Raw genomic sequence first — 21,503 nt, 5'->3', positions numbered from 1 at the left:
ATTACGCAAAACCCGCCGTAACTATCAGGAATCGTACCCCACTATTCAGTCCGCTGATTAAACGATAGTGTGTGGAATGCCCGGGGGTGCTGCCGAGATACGTTTATAGCCACAGCTGTTCGTACTAATTAATTTTGCGTCGTCCGCTCGCGAGCTAGTCGGTGCCCGATATTATCGCAAAGACTGTTGACGAACGAAGGAAAAGATTATTGCTTCCGCAATGAACCTTGACGATACTTTAAAAATAATAAAGTATAGAAATATCGTCAGTGTCACATCGAAAAACAACAAAGTATCAAATTAAAACTAATATAGTCTGTTTAACAATCATTGTATATAATTTAATCTTTAAGGAGTTTGATAATCTTACATTTCAGTAAAACATTATATTTTATAATAAAAATATTACATTTGTTTTAGTATTTTAATAGTCATTTAAAGAGCACAATATGATTATTTTGAAAATAATATCAAATATTCTGATTCTTTGCAGATATTGTTACTTCTATCCTATATATTTTTCTTGGCAAGAAAAATTATACAAAATTCTTCTTCATATAAGCAAGTTATGTCTGTTTAACGCTATATAATTTTATTTATCATTTCAAAAATAAAGATATCTCAAAACAAGAAAGTTCTTTTTACCCGTGTACATGTTATCTTTGACAAATTGCTTTGAGGTGCTCTATAGTACATACGTTGTTAACAGCAATGAGAAACGGTTATATTCGCCAGCTATTTTTCGCCTCACTATTTTTCTGCTTGCGCTTGCTCGCAATTCGCGTAGATATAAGGTATTCTTTATATCTTATTGATACGAAAAAAAAGGCAGCCCGCAGACGATCCACGATAAATTTGACATAAAGACCTAAAGCCGTATCACTTACTCTTATTATACCGATCTGTGCAAATAAAAGCGCAGAGAAATCCCGCAGTATCGGCACACTCGCGATACCAGCTCTTGCATTACCGGCTGATGTGCGGTAATTCTCTTGGGACGAGGGGGTCGAGCGGTATCGATGATACTTAGTTGTCGTCCCGAGCTGACCGACCGCTCACTTGGTGAAACAATAATGCGACTCGCTCGGCGATCGAGCGAGGGAGAAGGGCACCGACGATTCGTCGACGATTGCGGCGGGCCCGTATAACCACCCACGCGTCCTAGATCGGCCGGTATCGCACGGGGCCCCACGGGGAAAATTTATTCGCGGCGCGTCCATGTAGCCGGCGGCGGTGTAACCGGCGTGATCGTACGAGACTTCGCCATCGAGACGCGCGTTGTTTCGCACGGCGATGTTTCGACGCCGCGCGAGTATTATGACATCCAACCTGGTTGGAGAGAGAATCGCTCGCCCACGGGTGATCGCCAGATCGGGCACACACGATCATCGATCGGCGATAATGGCCCGGCGACGCGAACACGTGGGCGAATTACAAGCTCGCCGACGCGCTCTCGACCGCAAAAGTTTGCCGATGAGAACGGCTTACTACACATCAGGGGGATGTTAGCGGTGTTTCGGTCCGATGCGTTTCTTTGCTGCCAAATTGCAGCAATTTTACAAGCGACCCCGTTGTTGCCGTCCGACGTGCTCGGAACTTGGGAACTGCGGGCCGTTGAGATCCGGGCCGGAGATACTTATCATTCCCGAGTGTGATTAACCGCAACAATAAACGTAGACACGTGAACGAACGAGACTCCGATTGCCTTGAGCAATTACTAATAGCGTCCGATTTTTAACCGTGGCTGTTAACTGAGAAACAGCGTGTGTTTCAAATTAGTTCTAGTTGATTGTTCGACGCGTTTGTAATTTTGATTCGGAATGTTTGTAACGAGAGACGCTTCGGACTGGAAACGCAGGCATGCGAAAAATTTTGCAGTTCCAACTCACGTGCGTCTTCTTAATTGGCGTGCTAGGGGACGCATAAAACCGGTCGTTCGTTGCACCGATCGTTCGTTCGCGGTGATCGTTCGCGTGAACACACACAGCGTTTTCCCCCGTGCTCTCGGCTTGCCGATGCGGCCCGCCGAAAACAGGGTACCAATTATATCGGCTGCAATTCCTGACATCCTGCACCTTGCTCGCGAACACTTTACGCCGGTTTGATGTTCCCGATCGATATCCCGCCACGAGAACGGAACTTTCGCGTGAGTCGCAACGAATCGGAAAAGAAACAGATATTATCGTCAAAAATAAATACAAGTTGTTATACGTGTACTCTTATATTAACTTATAATATAGATGCAATATTAATGCGATATTATTAAGATTGAGAGCGTAAATTATTGAACATACGTAGCTTGAAAAGGAGGTTCAATGGAGCCGTGTATGCGCGATGACCTGATCAAAATAATGTTATTTTATTCTCACGGTTACATTTGCAAACTACGATATATGATTAAAAGAATTAGAAACTGACTTGATCACAGGTTTTTTTTCTGTCGAGATTGTAAAATTGCATAGACATATTTAGAATATTACATACACCGTATTGTCTGTATTGTAATATTTATTTCTAACGCAAGAAAAAGGTTATCGCCTGAGCATTATTCAGCCCGACTTGAAAGAGAAAGTGATGGAAATGAGATTTGCACTATATTTGACTAATAACAATTTTTATGCATGATGTCAGGGATATCCTGCGAGCTTTCACATGAAAGCGAAAGATAGAGAGTTAAGGGTCGAGCGCGCGTCCGCTCGAATTCACACGATCAGACGCTTTGATTTTCGAACCGCCGTTTCCCGTCTGGAAAATGCCCTATCTTTCCACGCTCACACACACACACACACACACACACACACACACACAATCTGTCTTTCTCTTTCCTTTCGAAGGATCGCCGAGGGTGTCGTATCGAGGTCCGCTCGACATACTAGGCATGCCGGACTTCCTGGCCGTAAAGACGGAAAAAGAGAAAGGGAGAAAGAAAAGCGCAGAAGGAGAAACTGGACCGGAGGGACTAGCCCACTCGCGGCTTTTTCCACTACCGGCGGCGCGTGCACGCCACATAAATTCTAATGGGAAACGAATTAAGCCGCCTCGTTTTCTCACCTCCCGCGCCCGGAGCCCCTTATTTTCGCCAAACGTGAAAAGTTTTCAGCGCACCTTCGCGGAAAAGGAGATTCTCTCGGATATATCGTGCTCCTAATGCAACCGCCAGCTTGCGTTACTACGTTACACACGTGTGTACGTAATAGCATCCTAGACCGACACATAGAAAATTTCCCGGGCCATGTATCATCCAAAGCTTCAGCTTAAATTCGACGGTATATTTAGGGTGAATTATATATATTATACAGTTTCGAGACTTGGCGGATGCCGGACGTAGTTATATCACGGTCCGATGAGAAAACGTATTAACTCTTTGAATTCGGATTAAAACAGATATAATTCCATCGGCGCACAGTTTTGCAAGCGGTTCTTGTGCCACTAACGAGCTTTCCTGATTTTCAATTTTCCTAATTTAGTGCCGTAAGCACGCGGCGCAAGTGCGGAAACGTTTATTAGTTCACGTACGCTCTTTGTGTCTCGAGTAGGCGAGTTTTCATCGCGAATTTCTTCGGAAACGCGCGCCGACGAGATTTCAAAGAGAGAACAAGCGGGACAAGTGCACCGAGTGCGCGCGCGCGCGCGCGCATTCTCTGTCTCTCTCTCTTTTTATCAGCTACCATTTATTTCGACTTCCGTCCCTGTTAACTCCCGCGGACTTGGCCGCCGTGGAAAAGCTAATTTCGATTTTCCAGGACACCGGCGTGCCGTGAAAAATCCAATGGTCGGCTGCTGGGCGGCGCGGCGAGAGAGCGTTCCACGAATTCTCGCTGCTCTCCGACTTCGCTCGGTCTAGCCCGCTCCCTTTTTATTTTCGAGCCACGTAAATTCTAATGGGAAACGAATTAAGTCTTTTTTTTCCTCTCCTTTTTTTCTCTCTCCCTCTTTCCGTTCCTTCTCCGTCGACGGATCGCTCCTGCTCGTGGAGTTTCCACTTTGTCCGTAGGAAAAACCGACACCGCCGCCACGCCATTCCGCGCGGTTTAAGGCCGCCGAGAGATGCGATGCTCGACTTCATGGTACAGATGTTAGTGCATTTGAACTTACATGGATGTGTGTGTGTGTGTGTGTGTGTGTGTGTGTGTGTGTGTGTGTGTGTGTGTGTGTGCTCGCGCGCACAAACTCATTCGAAAGCAGGGCCGGCGTGAAAGTTAAGTTCCACCGCGAATAATAGACCTCCGGAAGTTTCTGTGTACATGTGAATTATAGTAATAGAAAGATATATTATATAATTATGGCAACTTAATAAGAAATTTTAACATGTGAGGAATGAAGCAATACAGATTACAGTAAATAATAAAAAGATTGTGTTAACACACGTAGAACGTATGACGCATTACAGGTATCTCTCTGAATGCGATTTTTAACATGTAATATCCCGTAGCCTGATAAAAGGAGATATTAAAAAGTGATATATTTGATATCTTCCCCTAAGCCGCCCCGTCGAATCTCCAGCCGGCCCTGTCCGGACGCGCATGTACCCACGTACGCGCGAAAATGTATGTAACACGAGGGTAAGGGACGGGGTTCACATAGGGCGTAGAACGAGTGTGCGAGGGTAAAGAACCGCCGCTATCGGCCCTCCGTTCGCCGTCCCCTCTCCCCTCCGCCTCTTCCGACCCTCCCCGTTTACATCGTGTCTCTCCCTCTGCACCGCGTCTCCTCCGACTTCCAATTAAAACTGTTTCGCCCTACCCGCGCTCTTTTCCCCTCCCGGGGAGAGACGGACCGGCCCGCCCCTTCATTTTTCAAGATTTTCCTCTGATGCCAGAAGGAAGCGAGATAGAAAGAGAGAGAGAGAGAGAGAGAGAGAGAGAGAGAGAGAGAGAGAGAGAGAGAGAGAGAGAGAGAGAGGGTTTCTCGAGAGGGCTTTCCCTTCGCTCTCTCGGGTCACTCGACGGCGAAAATCTCCTAACGAGACGTAATGCGACGACGTCGCGCGCGCATTCGACCCACTGATAAAATGAGAGGGCCCGATTCGCTTCTGAGGAATGAAAACGCGAAGATTAGTAATGATTATTGGCGCGTCGTCAGCGAACAGTCGCGATTATCGAAGTAATATAGGTGCACAGGATATCTTTACGTAATTGAAGTATACGCAGATGTAGATATATTTTATTCTGAAAATTAAATTTTTCCTCTTCTTAACTTGAACTTTCATTTACAAAGAATAAACAGACAGATGAAACATATTCTTTAAATAATAATGTGCCGCAATACAATCAAATAATGACGTGATATAATGACATAATACGATATGATCGAGTATATCGCCAATTGCGTTAGATTGTGATCTTGAGAAGCAGCTAGGGCGAATCCAGGGAAGATCTTCGGTTACGCAGTAACACGATATTTCATTTCACCCAGCATCCTTAATGAGACTAATTGCGCGTATTTAAGCATTTTATCGTAATTAAATTATGGTAAATTGATATGAGCGCACGGAAGACGATGCGGCGGAAAATTTTCGCGAAAACTTCCGGATATCGCGATAAATTGCGAACGCTACCCGATATTACAGCGACGTAGTGATTCCTAGAGTAAAGTGGTTGTTCCACAAATTCTGGCATGGCTTCCATAAGTTCTGGAGGATAGCACGAAGAGGCGGCGGGGTATATGTACGTAAACTCGAGATAACTCAACCGCTTTAGGATTCGCCGGGAACCGAGAAGCCTGGAGGATCTCCCGATATATCCGACGTACTAGGTGACGCGGCTGAGGGAAGAACCAAAATAGCGTATATTCGTTCGATAATATTTTTATAAGATTCTCTCTCTCTCTCTCTCTCTCTTCCCCTCATCCTCTCTCTCTTCCTCTTGACCTGTCTTTCTCTGTCCTTTTTCCTTCGCGCCCGTTGCAATCCGACATAATTCAAGCGATCTGTCAGGAATTCCTTCGCTTGAGAATGAATACGGGGCACGCCGATTATTTTTAGCTCCGCAGAAATTCGGTTACTCCGTCATAAGTTTAAACAATGTCATTTTGGTTTGTTAAATTGGTGAGTAGGACAGCGGCACGTTTTTAACTTACTGGAGCTATTCGCGTTCCCGAAATGTTTGACTTATCGATATTTGCGACGAGAATAGTCGGTTTTAATTATTCATATGTATATCTCTTTCCACAATCTTAAAAAGCGGTGGAGCTATATTTGTTTTGTAATAGGAAGCAAAAGTGTCATTTTATAAATTTTTATCTTGAAGGAATCAAACTTGTTATTCTCATTACGTAGAGATATATTTTCTGAAAATTTCACTCGCACATTTAACATTACGCGTACACTTTGTATAATTATTAAAAAATCGTTACTATATAAACAGGATAAACAAATATAAGATATGGAGAAGTAAGGTTTTTTTTTTAGTTTCTTGCGGTGGATTTATAAAACGACGCGACCATACGCGAAGCTTCTCACGCGACTGCCGCTGGCACGTGGAAATATGCGCAGCTTTATCTAAAGCGCGCTATATAGTATTAATTCGTTCCGCTCCGAAAGCTAATCTAGACACGAGACTAACCCTTGTTCATTTTCTTCGCTCTGCACCCCAAAAATTCGTCCACTCTGCTCTTTGATACGTGACCAGGCTCCCGAATAGTTTGTTCACCTTTCCCCTCCTAAATCTCCGTGGATATTGCTATGATGTTGCTTTATACGGCATTTTATCCTAGAGCGGTTTCACACGCGCCATACTTTTTTTAGCGAAAAATAACGTGCTTGTGTGTCTTTTATCAGAAACAGAAATTCATAATTTAAAACCGTGTCCGTTAACGCCGGCCGCGAGTCATTTAATTTAATATATTCTTTCTTTAAATCTTTGTATAATTTGTATAATTATAAAATTGTTATTAATCCTTGCAAATGAATAATATTTAATTAAAGTTTAATTAAAGTAACGTTTTGTCATCAAATTTTACATATATACATACCCCTTAGTGTGTGTTCTATCAAATTAATAACATTTATATAACGCACGCCGAGAAATTCGGAGAAATAATTTCGAAATTATTAACGAAATTTGATAAACTTGCTTAAAGATTTTCATTATTCGATTAAAGCTGCGGAGAGGCTTTTAACGGGATCGAATTGCACATCAAGCAACGTGAGCGACAATCAATTGCTCTCAAGATTTAACTTTCTTTCCTTATACGGTCGTCTCAGTTAGCTTCTCCATGTCGAAAGAACACCTCCAGTGAGCCGAAGACAATCTGACGATCTGAAGAACCTCTTGATTCCACGGGACGGCGATCGTTTCGATCCGTTGGGGGATTCCGTACCTGAAGATCTCGAAAAAAGGAAGTACCTTCTCTAATAAATTCCATTAGGCATGGGCTCTTGCGCGTAAGGGCCCCGATATTATGTTACGCGTTTTGACGTGCACTCTCAATGGACGCGCATCCATTACGTCGGCCGGGTGTGCGCGTCGGCATCGGGTCCTCGAGGTCAGGACTCATTCAATCCGGGGTCCTCTGTGTTCCTTTCGTGCCCCTCCGCCCATGGGTCCCTTCACGAATGCGGACTCAGTCGCGCGCAAACCAGGCGAGCCTAATTCGATTCACGATTCGGTGCTTCGCTTCGTCCTATCCGCGTGCGCATCCTTTGTCGCGCGATGCTCATCCTGGATACCGGATAGCGGCACGCAAGATCCCGTAGCCTTTTGTCGATACTCGAACTTTCTCTCCTGGGCCCTTCTTCGGTCTGTTTTTATTTATTCTCCTCGAGCGACGACCACGGCGACGACGACGACGACGACGGCGGCGACAACGAAATCCTCGCTCCTTCTCGTGCGCTCGAGCTGTTGGAACGGCGGGAAAAGGAGCGACGGCGACGACTTGAGATCCTTCAAGTAACTGTGTCAGGACAATACCTACTCCCGCCGATCTATTAGCAAGAATAACGACGTGCCACAGACTCTTCTGCCTCGATGGCTTCGGGAAGGATGAATAGACCGGCGCGGCTTCTGTCGAGCGCTCGAGCTCTCGAGTTGCGCGAACATCTCGTACGTAACGAACGGATTCTGAGGTTAACAAGTTTCAGGTATAATAGAAACAGTTGACAAGGCGCACTGTCGACTACAGCGTTCGCTTCGCTGAAATTTCTATTAGCAGAAAGCAGAAATTATTCCGTCGACTTTTTTTTGCGTTTTATAAGAGGACAAGTTAATCATTGTGAATATTTTTAATATATAAAATTGTGTGTATGTGTGTGCATGTGTGTGCGTGCGCGTATGTAGATTTAATATCATACACGCTAATTCTACAGTTTGAGCAGTACTGTTGCATTAATTAAAATTTAATAGCCTCCGTTGGGAAATATTAATATAAGGATTCATATTTGATCGTGCCGGATGCAGATTCGAGGGGGAGGAGGAAGGAGGGTACAATAAAAGAATTTCACATTCGGGATTGTTATTAATATATGATTATTATTAATTACGCCGATACATTAATTTGTTCGCCAATTATACAATGTAATCACGGCTAATGTTCGTATACCATTATCATCATTCGCAGCCTGAGCGAAACCTAAAAGGGATGTTTCACCAAGGTGGCTTCTGACTTCTGGAAAAGGCACCGTGCCCTTGAGATGTTATAGTAGTTTACGCGTCTCTACCTTCGTCGATGGACCGATGCACATTGGTAGTAATGCCAAATGGTGCTTTCCTCATAGAGGGGCAGAGGGAGGAAGGGAGGGGCCGAGAGAGAGAGAGAGAGAGATGGAGAGAGAGAGCGAAATGTCGAAACTGGGAAAGTTCGGTCGTAAAAGGGTCGAGTGCTCTTGGTTGAACCAAGTCGGGGGACGAAAGGAGAGGAGAGGAAAGGGTCGCGTAAGCGAAGCACGAATCGAAGTTGGTAGCTACGGTGAACGGGTGGAAGGAAGGATGAAGGGGAGACGAGCACGCGATTAGACGAGATTGAGAAAGTCTTTTGTCGTCGCACGGGATAAAACTTTTTCCGTCTTTTTTTTCTCCTTCGCTCTCCTCTCGCGCCCTCTTCCTTCATCTTTCGCTCGCCCGGATCCCTTCGCTGCCTCCCCCTGTCTTCTTCCGCTCACGCCGCCTCCTGTTGCGCCCTTTATCGTCCAATAGGATATCAGGCGACGTTCGTTACGACCACCAGAAAAAGAGTACGAACGAGTTCGCCTCATTGGCTGACACTCGATGCAGAAGAAGCGGCTCGAATTTCTTACCGATATTCCCGTACCGGATCCCTTTGAACTTTTCAATATAAGGCCCAAATCCGAATATTTTCAAATGATTAAAGCGATCGACTGATACAATTACACGTCGCCTACATAAAACTCAAAACGGGATTTAAATTGTTTTCGAAATATATTTACAACAAGTAAGACTAAAGTAAGATGATATTTTAGAGATTTATAAATATATATATGTATATACATATGGTATATTATATTGCAACAAAGTAAACCGCAAGTAAATTTCTGTAACGCAAACGCGAGTACACACGGCGCTGCTTAAACTATCTGACCGAAATTTAACTTTGCAACTGCTTGCGTTTACCACGGTGTGCATAAAGCCCGCTAAATATTACAGTGGGCGTCTAACAATAATCTGCTAATGCTCTTTCGCAGGAAAATATCGAAATAAATAATGCGACGGCCCGTCGTATCGCGAATCAACGAATCGCGAATCAACGAATCGCATCAGGCGGCTTTTCATTTTTAATATCTCTCAACGATCTTTTTAATCCGTGACACTCCGCAAATCCGCGTCGCTGCGCTCGCGTTCGCGCTCGAAAGTGAACTTCTGCTTTACAAAAGTCTTGGCTTAAAAAAATTCGAGATCGCTCGCGGATAGGGTTAGCGATATTTCATGTCGCGTCCGTCCACCCCCAACGGTCGCGTCGCGTGTGAACCGTGTCTAATCGTGAGATCGGCTCAACCCTTCGCCAGATGAAAACCAGAGCCGCGGGGCCACCTGCCCTGGATTACTTAGTGCGAGCATTATAAGCCTCGGGACCGCCAGCCGCCCTAGATCCTAGGCGAATCCTCACGCCGTCGTGTCGTCGCCATCGCTTTTCTTACTAACCGTCAGAAACAAACTTTATTCCGAGACTGCCAATTTTTGTCTCGAAAAAGAGGTCGTATATCCACTAGCCATTTTTACTGGATATAACTTCTTTTCGACTACTCTGCGATCTTCTCTTTTGTAGCAGTTTACAAGGGTTGACTTTAATTTTATTACATCAGCGTCCAAGGACGAAAATACAATGAAGGAGCAGCCTGCCTTTTCAAAGGAAAAATTTCACGGGCAAAGGGTTTTTTAAAAGGATTTCTTTTTTAACATTTGTATCTTTGGACCTTAGAAATTTATAACTCTATTGTAGACATACCACGCAATTAAGAAATAAGTTTAAGAATTTCCAGCTTCTTCAAAACTAAGTATGTCTTTTCTTTGTTGTTGCGCAGGGTGTTTGTTGGACAGTTCGGCACCACGGGGCCCGCCTGATGTGCCACCCCGTAACCCCGCAATGAGCCGGCTCAACGGAAGACTGCCAGGAAGTCACGCAGCGAGCGATCACGAACGCGATCCTGATCTCGAACCATCCTGCCTCGTACGCACCCCATCCGGTAACTTCTACAATATACCAAGTGAGTTTGCAGGCAGGGATCGTTAAGTCTGATTTAGTAGAGAGAAGGAATGAGCGAGCAGTCATACGTGGGAAACGGTTTTCCCCTTTCCCTACGAGTCTACGAATACCTTGACCAACCTGAAAATCGATTCGTTCTGCACGAAGCGAAAATTTCAATAACAATAAGGAATCTCTGTAATTTTGAAAATGTTAAAGTACGCTTGGAGAAGTAAAATTGTATTATTGATAAAAGATTAATCGTTGAAATTTTTCTTGTTCTGCATTGCTTATCGAGAATTATCGAGGTCTTTATACCTTTGTTAAGAAAATTTCTCAACTGCACAAGGTTGGTCAAAGAATCCGTAGACAATAGTTTTGATATTACTCGACGTACATTTTTCCTTTTATCTTTTAAAAGATCTGCGATCGCCATTACCTTAATTAAAGAATATTGACCCCGAGAAAATCTCTCTCTCTCTCTCTCTTTCATCAGGTATTCGTCTCACGAGATGAAAGAGACTATTTCCGTAGCCGCCCTCATTCCTCTTGTATCTCTAAAGCATCGATTTATCTCCACGCAGACACAAATATGAACCTTCGAACGCTTTTAATGGTGTCACACGATTAAGAAACGAAAATACATACATCAAATGCGAATAAATATTTGTTAGGGGAGAGAAGCGCGTCTTTCGCGAGCGCAAGTATTCTGTTGTGGCGTCCCGCTGACGGTGGAGCGTGTCCCCTTCGATAATGCCGGCGATGTTTGCGCCCGCCGAAAGAAGGCTTAGCAAAGGACGACGGCGGGTGACATCTTTGACGAGGGTATACATCGTAATCAGTGGTAACCAATGAGGGGGTCGGCCGGAGGGTGAGGTGTCGATAATTTTCAAACTCTCCTTCGGGCTTGTCGAATCTTATCGTCTCCAGGCTATTTAAAGACCTGGCTTAAAGAGCCAACTACGCTACGTTATCCGAAATTTTTCCCTTTTTTAACAAACTTTTCGTACCTTTGTCTGTTTGCCGAAGGATTCCGCTGGTATCCCCTCAGCCTTTATCTTGGGAAAGCAAGGCACGTTGATAACGCCGGCGCTGCTCGCGTGCTGCGCGTGAGAAAACGTGGAATAAAAGTTCGAAATAAAAGTCGGGACTTGTTGGAGCAGCCTCGAGACTAACTTGACTCTAACAAGCCGAGCGATTCTCAAAATTCAGTCGTCGCGGATTGGTCTGCGGAGAGCGAACTGCTACGAGAGTCGGCTTGCTAACTTAGTCTTTTGCGAGTTCTTTAAACTTACTCTCGCATAGGCAAATTAATTACAAATCTAATTTGAAAGGATCGTAACATGAAATAACACTGCGTACCGACGCTAACTTTTTAACGGGATAAAAAAAAGATGTTAAAAAAATTATCCAGCGGTGGTATATAGTAATAACTATCCGAGAAAGAATAGTAAAAGAGCGCTAGAGAAATTGCGAAATGTAACGTCGTAAGAGTCGTTGGATCCAATTAATTCCGATCACGATTTCATGCGGTTCAAATTAAACTTGACGTTTTTAGAAATTGCGTAAAGATAAATGAGCGATTTCCGCAATGGGAAACAATGGGCGAAACCCAAACCCTATGCGGCGAATGAAGGACGAAACCTTAACGGTTTCACTTGTCTTTTGCCGTGCCACCGAAGCGCACTCGTGGAAAGAAAAGGGGCGCCTTGCGGCGACATTTTTCCGAGGAGGCACTCCACCGACGCGTGGTATCGACTACAGAGAAAACAACGGCGAAACCTAAGCTTTTCTACGTATAAAGTCTCCCCCGGTCCACTCGGCAACTCGGGAGTCGGGAAGAAGTGTCCGGCACAAATACCCAGGCACCCAGTGACATGCTCCTTTCTCTTGTTCGGCTTGTCGTAAAGATTTTTCAAATTCCACGGTCGAGCGCCGGGGTTGACTTTTCCTCCGATGCGTCCCTGTGCGTCCGATGCACCCTGGTGTTTTTCTAAAGCAAACCTGGATCGCTTCAAAGGTTCTCTTAAAATCCATAGGACCGCTCGAACGGAATGATTTACGACTCTTACGATCCTTCGTATTATTGACTGCCCGGTTATGACACCGCCTGACGCTTATGGCCGTCTGCATAATGCTTAAGTCCACAGTCGGAGCCTTCCTTCCTGCGAGTCACCTTGCTCGCACAGTGGGCGAAATTTGCTCTCGTTTTTCCGCTCGAGTCTTATACCTACTTCGAGGTTAATCGCGTTTGTTCCCGTTACATTTATGACCCGCGTGATTGACGTTTAAATTGAAAAACGTTTTTATGTGCTGAAAGGATTACATTCTTCGGATAATACTTATGTATTTGTGTGCACTCAACGAATCGATCACTTCTTTGTAATAAATTTTACGGCGGAGTTTTTCATCAACTTTCAACGGTACGTAAAAAAAAGGCATAAAAAAAACAAACATTTTAATTCTTGAAATAAACGAAAATTGAAGCAAATTAAAATCTTGAATTTTTTATAATTTGAAGCACGTTTTATTCTCTCTCTCTGGTCTGGATATTTTGTTAATTTTTTTCGTATATTTTTGGTGTTTGATAAAAATTCAACTCTTACAGCTTTTGATGACTAAGATATATAGTTCAATATTATCACACCGGTCCCTCAAAAATGATTTGACACGACCGACGCGGCACTAATTCGATGCGTACTCACGTCCAACCCTTTAAAGCTATTCTTTGCGTGAGGATATACTCTCGCGACCGCAACATCGGCGGTAAATCACCCGGGCAGGTCGCCAATTAGAATGAATTCTCACCGACGAACCGCCGATTAGCAGATATTCCCCTTTAATTCGATTTCAAGCGACGGGGGTCGCCGTCTCGTGCGCCTAAGCACCCCGGAGAAAAATAAAGAAACGAAAGACGCACCCTCCGGGTAGAGAGCGGAGAGTATCCCCGAAATCACCGTAATCACCGATATCTGCCTAAATGGCATAATCACCGGATTTCGGGGCCGGAGCCCCAACACCTGCAATTAGCGGTGGTGGGGTCAGCAGCTTCGACTCTTCTCTTCCCACGCCCGCGTTTCACCGTTTACTAAGGTATGCCTAAAGGTGCGCGGAGCATTAGAGTTGAGCGAGCTTCCCGTAAGAAGACAAAGGGCCGTGGAGCAAACAAGAAGCTCCTCCTCGTATCGAGCGTGTCACGAAAAAGGATTTCGTGAAGCGGGCTCGAGAGACGGGCTAAGTGTCAAGAACAACAAAGCTCGAACTCGAATGCCGCTTGCGCGCGTAAACGTGTAAAGTGACTCATTAATATTCAAAACGCTTGAGCACTACGTTTTAAATGCGCACCGCGTTACCGCGTGCGACCGTATTTCGACGTGCGGAAAGGCAGAGATAGAGGGGGAGAGAGAGAGAGAGAGAGAGAGAGAGAGAGAGAGAGAGAGAGAGAGGAGGGCACTCGAGTTAAACTTCCAAAATTAATTCACAGCTTGTTTCAAATGTAAATACATTTCAGCGTGCTTATTTCTATTTTATCAGTTATTATGTCCGAAATTTGAATATGCAATTCTGAATATTTTTTTCCACCGACCATGAATGTTGCACGCTCTTCTAATTTTTGCGGCTGGCAAATTAACGTCGGGTTCGTGCGTTTTGTGGGCGAGCTATTTTATCGCGCTGCTAGTGCTAACCCAAATATTTCAGTAGGGTATCGCGAGAGAGAGAGAGAGAGAGAGAGAGAGAGAGACGTAACAGAATTCGTGTTACTCCGCCATTCCACGCTCGAAACTTGTGTGTTCGAGGTTTCCCTGGTCGAGGATTAACGCGTTAATACCGCTCGTGCATATTGTTGCGAGAGTGTGATCCCTCAGACCACCGTCATCCGCCGCTAATCATCGGCACTGTCATCACGCGCGTTCGTCGAATATGTGCGGAATTGCAAGTGCACGGGATGCGTGTGCAAGTGTACCGCCTGCGACGTTTCCGAGATCGTAACTTTTTAAGACCTTAAAGGGACGACGAAAGGAAAAGCCACGATTTCCAAATGTGTTATACTACCAAATTAGCTTCCCTTTCAAACAGAGGTCCCTCTTTTTTTTTCCTACGATTTCTCCTCACCTTTACGAGACCCCCGCGTGAGTTTCTCCGCATGGTTTTCTTCAAGACCTGGAAACACCAACTGCGTGTTACACACGCAGCAGGCTTCCCTTCTTCGCCGCTTGAAATTCAAGCCGAAAGCCACGATGAATCATATACTTATCGATTCAACAAGGAGCCCCGCGACCGCCCCGCGCCTTGTGGAAAGACGCTTCGCGTCTGGCATCACAAGGAAGAATCGCCGCGTCTGGTCGTTCACCAGGGAGGAAAAGCAACGCGCGCCTTGGAAATGAAGGATCGACACCGTCGTAATTTATTTAACGGCCGGCCACGCCTCGCGCGCTCGAGCGTACCTAATTACACGTTCTGCGCGCGTAATCGGAAATACCCGGCGTTGCGGGTAAACGTAAGCGTGGTGATGAGGGGCGTGATTATTCGTCCCGGATGCGACGACGGATCGAGCATTTTTAGCCCCGTCAGACCGATCCCGATAGAGAGATCCCACGTCAAAGCGCAATACGTGCTGTCTATTAGCGGCTTTAACGATATCATTTACGCGAGTAAATCAGTTAGCTTGATGGGGCGGCTAATCTCGGACGAGCGACTTGAAAAACAAAAATCGAGGAATAAGTACGCGCGAAGCGTCGAAAAAGCTATCTTACCGCCAATTTTCCGCGTACATTATGACGCTTCCCGCATAATACGATTTCGTATGCATTACGTAAAATGTAAACTACATCGCGCTGAATTGCATTTACATTTTGGACGGGCGGTGGCGGCGGCGGAAAAACTTGACGTCGAGGGGGGATGAGGGTTGGGGGGCGCCCACCGTTGTTTCCCACGAGAAATTTCGCCGATCTGTCAGACGCGAATATAACAAACTGTCTTCATCCGCCGTTTCTCTTCTCTTTTGCAGAGATACCGAAGAATGAATACAACAACAAGAATCAGTCCACGGGGAACAGTCCAATAAAGGTGGAGCTGCAGAACAACATGGACAGGTAAGAAGAACGTTTACCGCACAATACTTCTTCCTCCCTCTCCTTCGTACGGCGAGGTGTCCCCTGGACACCGGATGAATTGGACCGCCGTAGTAAGAGAGAGAGAGAGAGAGAGAGAGAGAGAGGAGCTAGCTCGCCGAGAAATTCGTGTTTTCCGAAAAACCGAACACGTGATCCGACGGTAAAAACGCAGACACAGAGAGCGGCCGCGCGGCCGACTTCTGACTGCTCCGGTTCTCTTTCTTCGTGCCACTCGAGAAAGATCCTCATGAATCATCCATTCTAGTCGCGCGGCACAATGAGTCAATGTTTGAACGTATGGATTGTCGTACACCTCAAGAAAACGCGCACCTCGTGACGCCCCGCCACGTCCCGCCGTGGAAAATCGCCGCCGGTCCTACCGGGCCCTTACACAGGGACCATTCGCCGCAGAACCACGCACTGGAACGCGCTGTCGAGACTCGCAAAAAAAAAAAGAACTCACAGGACCGGCACTCCGCTACGAGATTCACGTCGTGTTTACGAAGGTACCGAAGTAAACGAACTTCTTTTGGCCGCGGTGGGTGGAGAACGAGATTTGATAACGCGGCTACCCTGGGAGCGAGGACGGGAGATTCGAGTCTCTCCGCTTTTACGGTATGCAAATTTGCTAAATGGCATTAACGCGCGGCTCGAAAGTTGAGCGAGTCATTTTTAAGAGATTGAATAGAATACGGTGTTGAAGTAACGCGAAATGAGAAAACTAATTTGATAATAGCCAGTGCTAATTCTCAGTCTTCGCGTTCGAGTGTGCAACACGGTTTTTTTTGTTTGTTTGTTGTTTTGTTGGATTAACGTCGTACGTTCTGGAATTTTTTTTTTACATCCTGCAGAGGCGCAAAATACGAGAGACGCGACGTGATTCGATATTCCATCCTGTCTGCATAAAATTAATATTTCGCTTATCTTTATTAAAAATCAAAACAATGCGGAATATCCTAAAAATGTAAATGTGATAAAACCAAAGAGTTTAACGTTCAGAAACGTTAGGATATTTCAATATTGGAACTTTGTAACGAATAAGTCAAACATTCGGTTAAACATTTCGACATCGGGCTGCAAAATGGAGAATTCAGAGACCGGAAGTTTCACTCGGGGAAACTCCAAATCGTCCGCTTCTATTTGGTTTGCGCGATAGAAAAAAAATGCGCGTCCAATCCGCGTAGAATCAACAGCGGGAGAGAGAGGACGCCTGGTAGACGCCACCGCCGCGCCGCTTGGTTCTCGTTTTTTTCATTATCACGCGGTGCAACGAAAGCAAACGCGCTTTCCCGCTCTCGAGCTTCAGAATCCGACGGTTGCGTTTAAATATTTTGGTTAGACATTTGTGAGTTACTTGGAAACGGCGGCGGCGGCGGCGGCGGCGGCAGCGGCGGCAGCAACGTTCAGTACAAACACACTCGAGGGCTGCTGCTTTTCCACGGGGGTATGTAACGAGCGAGAATACATTACGAGTTTCTCGAACGTCACGAGGGAGACCGAACGAGTGTATGTGTGTGTGTGTGAAAGAGAGAGAGAGAGAGAGAGAGAGAGAGAGAGAGAGAGAGAGAGAGAGAGAGAGAGAGAGAGAGAGAGAGAGAGAGAGAGCTGAAACTCTACACTACACACGAAACTCCGAGAGTTCGGCCGAACGTGCTTGAAAATTGTACCGAGGTGCCGCCGAATTCCTCGGCGGTGTTTCTCTAATTACAACGGCGCATCGAGAAATTATGCAACACCGTAAAGGGGGGAGGGGGGATGATTCGGGAAGTACGGACGGCTAACTTTTCGAACAAAACGGCGGGTTAAAGATTAATCTGTGACCACTAATGAGCGGGGAGATAATGCGCGTGTCAGACATATTAGTCTACCGCCGCGATCGTCGTGACGGAAATTTACATGCGGCCGCTACAAATCGACCTTCATTGATTTTCAGAGTACCTTTACCTTACGGGCACGCCCCGTCGATGATTCCGATGAGGAGACAAAGCATCCGCTGTCATTTCCGCAAGGGAATCGATTGGTGCAGCTGGAAACTAATTGCCATAGTAGTAATTATGCTCTCGCTCTGCTTGACCGCGGCATTAACCTACGTAGCAGGTAATTATTCGCATATTGCATTCCGAGCAATCTTTCTTTGCTCTGAGAAATGTTTGTCTTCTTTACATCGCGCGCCTAATCTTGGAAGTTTCATTCTCTTATAAACGCGTTACTCTCAAACAATGTAGGCATATTTGAGAGATGTTTCTAAAGAAAAATATTTCACATTTTTCATTATGTATGTACTAACAATTTAAATAATTTTTTAGTTTTTACGTTCCAATATAATTATTTTTTTAAAACATCTTGTAACTTATTTTGAAATAACATACATAATCTTCAATCCTGCTGTTTTATTCGAGACTATTTAACCCTAAATGTTTTTTTTACTTTCTAATATTCTATTAAAAAATTCTAGCATTTGACAATTTTGTCTGTTGATGTAAGAATGTTTCATGGGGATATGTATATTAAAAAATTTTTCTTTTTATTGACCTTAAAACGACGACCGTGCAGTAAAATCGAACAGACCAGCAGGATTATTAAACTAACACCACGTCCAATCCTAATTGATCCCTTATTAAGCGTCGAATTTAGTGAACTGGTCGTACCAAGGGACGAAGGCATGCACGGTCCTGGTGGGCGAGAACACCGACGCCAAGCCGTCGTCGAGCGAGGCGAACAAGACGTCCACGTCGTCCACGTCGACGTCGTCGCAAACGAGCGGCAGGACGCGGCAGCCGTCAGGAGGAGGTAGTATTAGCACGTCAGATAGCATGTTGCTAGATGGTGTCGTATACAGCCGCAAGCGTAGAGACACGTTTAACGAGCATGCGTTGCACCAAACTGTCGCGCCACCACCCTCTCGTGACCCCGAGGAGCTGTCCTTGACCTCGACCGCAGTCGCTGAGGCGGAGACCTCGGGGTCCGGGCGGCGGTCAGTCCCGTTGCATGAGGAGGAGTCTCCTGGTAAGGTTGTGCATGATCCGAAGCATGTGGACGGTCGGAGTCCGGTGAGAGCAGATGCCATCGGTCACCGCGCGTTTGAAGCTGAGGCCGAGGACGCCGAGGATACACCGCCGGAGTCACCAGGATCGCCGGTTCTCTCGCGGCCGGTCGTACAGCTTGTCGTGAATGTCTCTTCTACTACTACCGCTACTAACTACTCACACGATCGTTGGACTCATACCACTGTCGCTGTCGACCATCTCGCCTCTTCATCCTCTGTCTCTGTCGGCTCTGGCAATTCTCTCGTGTCATCTTCCGTTCGCCAATCGCCCCGTATCGAAACGTCCGGCACGACTCCGCGATCGCCGCGGGGTTTCGCTTCCGCGAGTTCCACCGACGACGTCGACGTCGACGTCGACGTCGTCGCCACCGAGACGCGGCGCTGGGAGATGCACGTTGCCTCGAAAGCCCCGATAGCGAAACTCAGCCAGGATGACGCCGCGGATTTCGACGGCGATACCGATAACGCCGGCACGTCCGAAAGTTCGGACGTTGCCGGGAGCAACGGCGATGCCGGGGCTACGACGTCTGCATCCGGCGCGGAGTCCACGAAACTTGGCGCAGATAGCGGCGACTACGGCCAAGTAGTCGACGGAACTGCAGAAAACGACAGTAACGTTTTCCCTGTCGATTACAGCGATAATATAGACGATAGCATTGTAGAACCGACGATTGTAACAGAGATACGCTCGAACGAACTAAAGGAGGATCAACAGTCGAACGTAAGTAATTTTGATTCAAGAGAAGAAATAGTTCCCGTAGAAATAGATCAGGGAGAAGTAGATGTTAGCGTAGTTTTGCCTAATATGAGTGTAGATAATGAAACAACGCTGAATACTGCGCTAAATAAAGATGGAAATGTCGAAAAACCTGTGGAAAATTTAATCGAGGTTGCTGAAGATCGCGACTTGTCCAACATGAAAATTAACTCAGATGAAAATGACAAGTCGAGGAAGACAAATATGACTACGAAATCAGTATCATCCCAGACATCGGACATCGTGAGAGAAACGCAGGAGCTCCCTCGAGAATTTTCGTCCTCTGAATCTGAGGCCTCGTCCAATTTAGCTAAAGCTTCCGAGCAGTCCGAGGAACTGCAGCGAGATTATCCTTCGCCGATTTACAGCTACGTACAGGATGAGGTAGAGATCGTCAACCTCCGGCACAAGGAGCGACCCACGGAAACCGCGGAAGCGGAACGCCCTGCTGAATCATCCGCGTCCACGAGTCTGGACAATCACGTAAAGATGAACGCCGCTTTCCGAGGGGAACGGGACAAAGACAATTTACAGATTATCGTGAGAGAGAGAAACGACGAGGAACTTCTTCGCAAGTTCAACGAGCAGTTTCACGAGGCGTCTATCAATGCTGACGAATCTGTTGAAGACGTCCCATCGATTAATGCTAATTATAACTCCCCTTCGACGGACGCCCTGCATGAAACAGCGCATGATTCATCATCGGGCGATGCATCGTCCAGGTTTCCTTCTCGGTCCGAGCTTCCGATAACTCAACGGGTGCAGATCGTAGAGGTACCCGTCTACCGCGACGATCATTCACAGCCGCAGTCATCCTCATCTTCTTCTTCATTCTCACCGTCATCGCATCGAGTGCTCATAAACGTAACGATCGCCACCGAGGACTCGTCCGCCGTTTCGAAGCCGCTGTACGTCCTGTCGGTATCGGTGCCGACGGAAAGCGGCGCGATTAGCCATTCATCCGGGATTAACGTCGATCAGGCGCAGGTGCGCACGGCCGAGCGGCTATCGGAGCCGTCCGCGGCAAGCATGAAAAAAATCCCTGCTAACTACGACGAGTCGCCGATTGACGCGGTCGATACGCGATTACCGCCACCGCCGCAGCCACCTGCCTCGCCACCGCCGATCTGGGCCGGCGGCGAATGCGAGTGCATCTGCCCCTGCATGGGCTCGTTTTCTGACGAGTGGGACAACTTTTCAGCGATCGACGATGATCCCGAGCAGGCGCTCGAGAGCATTAACTCTACTCTGTTATCCGAGAATTCCCCCGAGGAGCCGGGTGAAAGACTGACGCGTAACAAGGACGGAGAATCTGCAAAAAATTCGGTAAAGCCTGACGCAACCTCCACTACTGAAGGCTATCATCATTCGTCGATAGACGACACCGTGGAAAGTGACGAGTCGTTCAACGAGACCTCCGCGACCACGACATACGAACCGGAAGTAAGCACTGATGTGTGCTCTTGTTCTGGGAGCACTCCGCTACCCCCAGAGCCCACTATATTGATTCTCGAAGGTGAGGCCCCGTTTTCTCTCTTTTGCTTTTTTCTTCTTGAATTACTTCTCTTGTTCTCTTTTGGTACTTCTATTTTTCATTTTCCGTCTTCGCCGATGCTAATGCTCACTTCTTTGCTTGTTGTTTCGTGAACTAGTCAGACGCAAGTTTATGTTGATTTGCCTGTATTGTTGTAGTCATTGTAATGTGTTTTGTGGTAGTGGGTAGTGTAATTTACGTAATTTATAATTGTTTTAAGACACAGTTTTAAGATATTACTCAAAAATCTCTTAATCAACTCCTGCATGAAGTTCTGAAGATTACTTAATTATTGGCGCAAGAGTGTGTATTCTTTCGATAGAGAAATAATTGTCATTGCAATTCCGTAATTAATTGTGAAATAACTGATAACTAAAATAAAAAAAATTTAACTTAAAAATAAAATGAAGAAGAATA

General features: G+C 46.0%; 1 protein-coding gene across 9 annotated transcripts in view; it reads left to right on the top strand.

Annotated features, from left to right (window-relative positions):
* LOC105829490 (teneurin-m) overlaps nucleotides 1-21,503 on the top strand; it is a 533,228-nt gene that overhangs the window by 495,211 nt on the left and 16,514 nt on the right. For 7 of the 9 annotated variants that reach the window (XM_036289435.1, XM_036289432.1, XM_036289434.1 and 4 more), the window contains 4 exons: nucleotides 10,475-10,657; nucleotides 15,644-15,728; nucleotides 17,683-17,846; nucleotides 18,372-18,539. In XM_036289435.1, coding sequence (XP_036145328.1) covers nucleotides 10,475-10,657; nucleotides 15,644-15,728; nucleotides 17,683-17,846; nucleotides 18,372-18,539 — 600 coding nt within the window. Of the gene's footprint in view, nucleotides 1-10,474; nucleotides 10,658-15,643; nucleotides 15,729-17,682; nucleotides 17,847-18,371; nucleotides 21,069-21,503 lie in introns of all 9 variants that reach the window. The other 2 variants (XM_036289433.1, XM_036289436.1) reach the window with 2 other exon arrangements.

The sequence above is a fragment of the Monomorium pharaonis genome, chromosome 7, assembly GCF_013373865.1.
Source record: "Monomorium pharaonis isolate MP-MQ-018 chromosome 7, ASM1337386v2, whole genome shotgun sequence".
NCBI lineage: Eukaryota > Metazoa > Arthropoda > Insecta > Hymenoptera > Formicidae > Monomorium > Monomorium pharaonis.
The sequence above is the reverse complement of the archived record's forward strand: the minus strand, read 5'-3'. Positions and strand labels throughout refer to the sequence as shown.